Here is a 6157-nt window from a genome sequence, read left to right as displayed (position 1 = left end):
TACTGCATACATAAAATAAGCGCGATATATTGCATTAAATGTCAGATAACCTTATGTATAGAATACTTTATATTCACACATGATTATTTTCATAGTGCATATTCGATCATTACTCCAGCAAAGGCAACTGAACGTGTTAATTTTGATATCATTATCATATTATATTTCTTACCATTACTATCATTGTAAAGTAGTTGGAGTGGTACACATACACTCTGTCATTTTCCCTTTTCTCCTCTTTCCCTCCCCCCACCCTTCCCTATCTCTCTCCCTCTCTATCCCCTATTCTATTCAGAGTAGCTTATAGTATCCATACCGTCAAGCCTCGGCTTATATTGGAGACCCTTCTGTTTAAGTTCCCTAAGCTGTTTGTTTTTGTCTTGTATAATTGTACTACGAATTATGTGTCGATATACTGTTTGTCATAAATGACGTGTACATAATCATATCTGATGTAACGGAATTAAGCAGAAATAAATCAAATCACATCACATCAAAAATCAGATCAATTTTCGTATATGGCTAGATATGTTGAGGTTGGCTGCACTTTGTCCATGTTTACATATCGATCGTCTTTTACGATTTCACCATCATATGCTTCAAGAACAAGATATCCATTTTCATCCACGTCAGGATCTTGTCTTCGCTTGCTTGAATATATTGAAACAGAATATTGAGAATCTTTCAGGCCTGTCGCAAGATGATGGTCATTGTATTTATCATTTCTCCCAATAGTACAGTACTCGTCACGGTGACCATGTTCTGGTTCTCTGATGGGTGCAGAATGGTCCGGAGTTGAAAGAATATCGTCGTAAATTGAGCCTTGAATGTTTCCACATCTGACAGCGTTACCTGCCGCTGTGGTGTGGATGGAAAGAGATTGGACACTATTTTCGTCACAAACATTTGCTGTCATAACGCTCCATGGAGGTCTGCTATTAGTAGCACCGAGTAGACTTACGTTGGAAATCAGGTAACCGTTTTCATCAACGTCTCTTTCAGTTTCTGAGGTGTCCATAGATTGCAGAAACTTGCCGTTTGCTTTCTTTTTCTTCACAGTTCCTGACATGTCCATGTAATGCTCTATCTTGGTATTGGCTGTTGTGTCTTGACACTGCACAATGCCTTCACCAGCTGGGTATGAGAGGTCATGGAGAGGCCTAAAAATAAATTTCACCGGACTCGGGTTACCTAGATCGTTCATCATTCCCTCTTGGAGAGAGTGATCCTGTTAAGAAGATGATAAGTAAAGATGACACGAGGATGCATCAGTTTACTGGCATTAATCTATTTTAGAAATATACATGAGTTGAAAAATGTTTCCATAGTATAATTATTGTTGACATTTCAATCACCTTCCTGTAGTATTAGATATAGCGTCACTTGACTAACATCTTTGTAACGTCGAATCTTTAATACGAAAGAGAAAGTATTTCTATCACAGTTAAAACATAGGAAATATTCTATTGTTGATGTGAACGAAAAGAAATTATGGGCAACAACAAAAAAATTTCTTAACTCATTATATCATTATTTTTATTATTCTTTGAATTTCATAGAAAATATGAATTTGTAAACGATAACGAGTTTTGATAATCATTTCTTGTTTCTTTTTTTCTTATAAAGTGCAGCATAGTCAGCAGCTCCGGAAGCTGAAAATAGCTCCGCTAGTTGCTCCACTAAATAAAACGATAGGTTACTCGTACTTGCAATGTAAATAAAATTCCTGTCGTATCAAAACGTTGTACTTGAGGTCTGTATCTGGTATATCTCCCCGTGAACTTTACGTAGAGAGCGGGTAAACTTTTTGATCAATATGATTTTTTTTTCAATTGCTGTTGAGGTATCCTCGCATCGATTAATCTGACGTCTTCGCAGTTTGTGATATTGCCCTGTTTTGGCTTTTGACAATTTGCTATAGGAAATCAAACTCTTAACGTGACAGCACATGTAAGGCAGCTTTGTGTTTTAACGGATAAATATGCAGAAATATAGAGGAATATTGACATTTCTTAAGTTTTCGCCAAATTTTGCTGTAGTTACCCTTTTCTACTTTACTGCACAGGGAGAACACTTCATTTTAATCTTGATTCAAGAGATATTCGCCTTTTTACCGTTTTAAAAAGCCAAATTTATTCCACAATATAATTATGGAAGCAGGAATAAAAATATTTTCACGAGTGTGATTCGAAAGTGACTAAACTGTAGATCTGAAATAAATAATCTATTTTGATTACCTCTTCAGGATTCTGGTAGATGTGATAAACGCCTTCCTGGTGAGCTGTGGCGTCTCCACTTTGGATTCTCGGATGATCCGGCAAACGGCGATGCGCTATACAGGCGTCGGTATTGATTGGGTGCAACGTGTGATTAGCCGATCTATTTGAGTCTTCTGGGCCTCCACGCTTTCTAGTGAGTAAAAGGGAGATATAATGCAAAAGAAATAGCCGTTCTACTCAGATTTTGTCAAATGTAAACGTCGTATATCGAAACACTGATAAAAATTCAAAGAGCTTTGATATATAATTTTTGGGATTTTTTTATAGATATTATATCTTCAGCAGAATCCTCATAAAATATTGCGAACTGACAAAGTATATGAAATGATTTCTATTCATTTTAGGCCTGAAATGTCTGCTTTTCTATTTTGCAATACATCGTAGTAGACATCTTATCTTACTGTTGTTTTTGCATATATTCATAGATCATATTCATCTGTTATATTATATTGTAACAATCGTACTACATAACACATTGTATTTTGTACTGTAAGCATGTTTGAATTCATACTATAGTATATACATACTATATCTATAATCATATCTATAGATATAAACATATAAATATTAAAATTTCTGCACACACTAACCTTTTCCAGTAAAGATTACACCAAGTTACGGAGAGAGTGACAAGCATTATGACAACAACACAGCTAGGGGTTCCGATGGACAGTGCAAGGACTTTCGTCTCCAGGCCCCCAGAAACCGAAGCACAAGGCATCAAATCGGTCCCTTTTCATCAAATGAATAGCAATTACGTTGTCAATTGTGGAGAGTTAAATGAATTCATGAATTTGATAATCGTTTGTTTGTTTTTGTCGGTAAACTTTTTTATGACATAACATTTCATGTCCGCAAAATTATTTGTAGAAAGGCATGGTACATTACTGAGAATTTCTAGTATAATAATGAACATATTCCAATAAGACACTAAAGTTTCAACTTGTTTTTAACATGCGTAACTTTAGTTCGTTAAAACCATATCAGAGAAAAGATAAAGCAAGAGACCAATAATCATGACAATCGATGGGATTTTGAGGGGATAAGTAATAAGGAGTCAAACGGGACCTGAAATTTCGATCCTAGCAAAATCTCATCAGAGGCAAAATGCTTTACTCCATTAGCTCACGATAAGGAGTTTTCAGCAGCTTTTTTTTTTTGTGCTACGTTGAGATAAATGATAGGACAAAAACATTGATGTAGAGGGGCAAAGATGTGTCATGACATATATATATATATATATATATATATATACATTTTTTTTTTATCAATTGCTACCTTCTACAAATACATTTGTCATAGCGATACTGCTGACTTACATTTTTAAGATAAAATACTGTATCGGAAAGGAGAACCACTGAGAAGCAAACACCTTTCTGGGAAGCGATACTACCACATGCTTTATCCTTGTTTGCCGGCAGTGACAAGATGCATGGAACAAATACGCAGACTCCGAAATTCTGACATCAATATGTTAAATAGTCCAAGTCATGTCGAATATAACAAAGAAATTGTCAATGTAATCGATCAAAATATTATCATTGCACATATTTACCCCTCTCCCTGAGCGATCCATGTCAATGTCGGCGTATGTTTTGAAGAAGTTATCTGGTAAATCTATGAGTATATGTATATATATATATATATATATATATATATATATAGTATATGTATATATGTATATATGTATATATATATATATATATATATATATATAATTATATATATATAGTTGAAATTGAATACACATATCATGGAGAGAGGAAAAGAAAGAGACAGAGACAGAGAGAAAAAGAGAGCGCCATTGTTTGTGACACATGTACATGGCCTTTCATTTACATTCTGTTGATGTTCATAGATTTTCCTATTTACCAATGACTGACCATAGTTAAACCTCTGCATAAAGCAAATATTTTCCAATGCTTATTTTATCCACTGCATCAAACAGCATTTTTAGGCAACTTTACCTATTTGAACTTAAATAAAAAAAAATATATGTATAACCCAATTTAAAACAAAGTAAATAACATCTGACATTAGATGCTATCATCTAAAATTTATGACATTTACCACCAATATGCTGATGCAAATAATCACGACTCTCTTTACCCTGTCCATCATCTAAAGTGCTCATGGGCATTCGAAGATGAATTTGGATCTGATTGTTATTGAAGGGCGAAGTTTTGTTGTTGTTTTTTATTATGATCTGCAGGATTTTTGGTCAAAACTCTATAAGCGCATCTCCACCTTTACCGTCGCGTACCTGGGCAAACTTAGAGTGAAAACATAGTTCTTGTAAGGGTTTGAGAACTCGTCTTGCACTATTTCATATTTGCTTGCGATATATAAAAAGAGTCTACCAAGAAACTTACCTGGATGACGCGATTTGCCGGGAAGATGATTTGTTTCGGAGTACACTGTATTTTGAGATCAAAAATAAAAGTAGGTATACCGACTTTTATTCCAGAAGGATCCAGGTTAACTCGGTCTCAGGGACAATTCAGCCCTATTTCAGATAATACGCAGTTCGTGATCGCCATATTCTATATATAGGAGCAGTGGCGTATCTAGGGAAATCGGGCAAGCGCGAAAATTGCGCCCCAATAATTTCTGAAAAAAGTGTTCAACCCAAACCCCATCCCGGTAGGGACTTTAAACAAAGTCCACATGATATGCTTTTCAAGCACTTAAAACAGGTCTTTTGATTGTGATTGAAATGTTATGAATTTTGATAAATCTTGGCGTAGCGAAAATTTTGGTATTTCAGCTTACAAAACATCGAATTCTTGTCATTTTTTGCCTATCAAATCTTACAATTCTAATCAAGATACAGTGACGGCCTTATAGATAACGATTTATACCAACAAAGTGAGGACTTGAAAAAATACTCTAATTTAGTACGAGCGAGTGAGCCAAAATTTGTATATTTCCGCGCCATCATTACGTTTTGTTCTTATCTTGTTAGATTTTTTGTGCCCCCCCCCCGTATGTTCGAAACCGTTGGCGCCTTCTTTTAATCCAATTGGCGATCGCTTCAGAACGAAAGAAATTGCAGCCGCTGCTCCGTGAAACATTTTGCCTTCTAAATACAAAATGACATGTGTGAACACAATAGACATTGTCATTTTGTCCGCGTCATCATCACGTTTTGTTCTTACCTTCTTTTTTTAATAAATTTTGGCGAGCGAACGAAACGAGCGAGCCGATTTTTTTTTTTTTTTTTTTTGTATTTCAGCTTACAGAACATGGAATTCTTGTGTGAACACAATAAACATTATCATTTTGTCCGCGTCATCATCATGTTTTGTTTTTATCTTGTTTGATTCGGTTTTCTGCCCCCCGGGCGAGTTTTTTTTTTTTTTCTTCTTCTTCTTTCTTTTTCTTTTTTTTTCTTCTTCTTCGTTTTTTTTTTCTTTTTTTCCCTTCCTCTTCTTCGTTTTTTTTTTTCGTTTTTTGCGCTCCCAAGGAGTGGCGCCCGGGGCACGTGCCCTCCATGCTCCCCCCTAGATACGCCACAGCATAGGAGCACGTTCATTTTGTAGGCGCTCCAGAGAAGTTCGTTGATGCGCGCGTTGTATCAACTCGGCTCAGAACTACACTGGCCATAAAGTAAAGCGCTCCCATAGGACAACACTGTACAATCCAGAGAGAGACAACTCGGCCCCGCCATCAAAGTGAGGCCGAGTTGTAGCCTGACCCCGATTGGGTAAGTTCTGAGATGCGAAATTTTTTGCTTAAATTTTCGCATTTTCGTCGTTACCCACCGAATATCTTGTTATTACCTAGGCATACGTGTAGATTTTGGAGCAAAATTTGACAATTTTGCGGGCGAACCAGAATTATGTTTTGCCTTTAAGAACTTAGGGAATCCCCTAAAT

The 6157-nt window shown here is 36.0% G+C and overlaps 1 protein-coding gene across 1 annotated transcript; it reads right to left on the bottom strand.

Annotated features, from left to right (window-relative positions):
* Positions 1 to 684: 684 nt before the first annotated feature.
* On the bottom strand, positions 685 to 4695 carry LOC139737280 (uncharacterized). The gene is made up of 5 exons (XM_071647955.1): positions 4652 to 4695; positions 2870 to 3011; positions 2238 to 2409; positions 962 to 1228; positions 685 to 858 (listed from the first exon to the last, which is right to left on the bottom strand). Exons 2-5 carry the CDS (start codon positions 2998 to 3000, stop codon positions 685 to 687), a joined length of 744 nt encoding a protein of 247 aa, XP_071504056.1. The 5' UTR covers positions 3001 to 3011; positions 4652 to 4695.
* Between the last annotated feature and the right edge of the window lie 1462 nt (positions 4696 to 6157).

This window comes from Diadema antillarum, unplaced genomic scaffold, assembly GCF_040938485.1.
Source record: "Diadema antillarum isolate AM-2024a unplaced genomic scaffold, OU_Dant_1.0 seq00000688_RagTag, whole genome shotgun sequence".
Classification (NCBI taxonomy): Eukaryota; Metazoa; Echinodermata; class Echinoidea; order Diadematoida; family Diadematidae; genus Diadema; species Diadema antillarum.
Note: the sequence above shows the minus strand (reverse complement) of the source record. Positions and strands in the feature narration are given on the sequence as shown.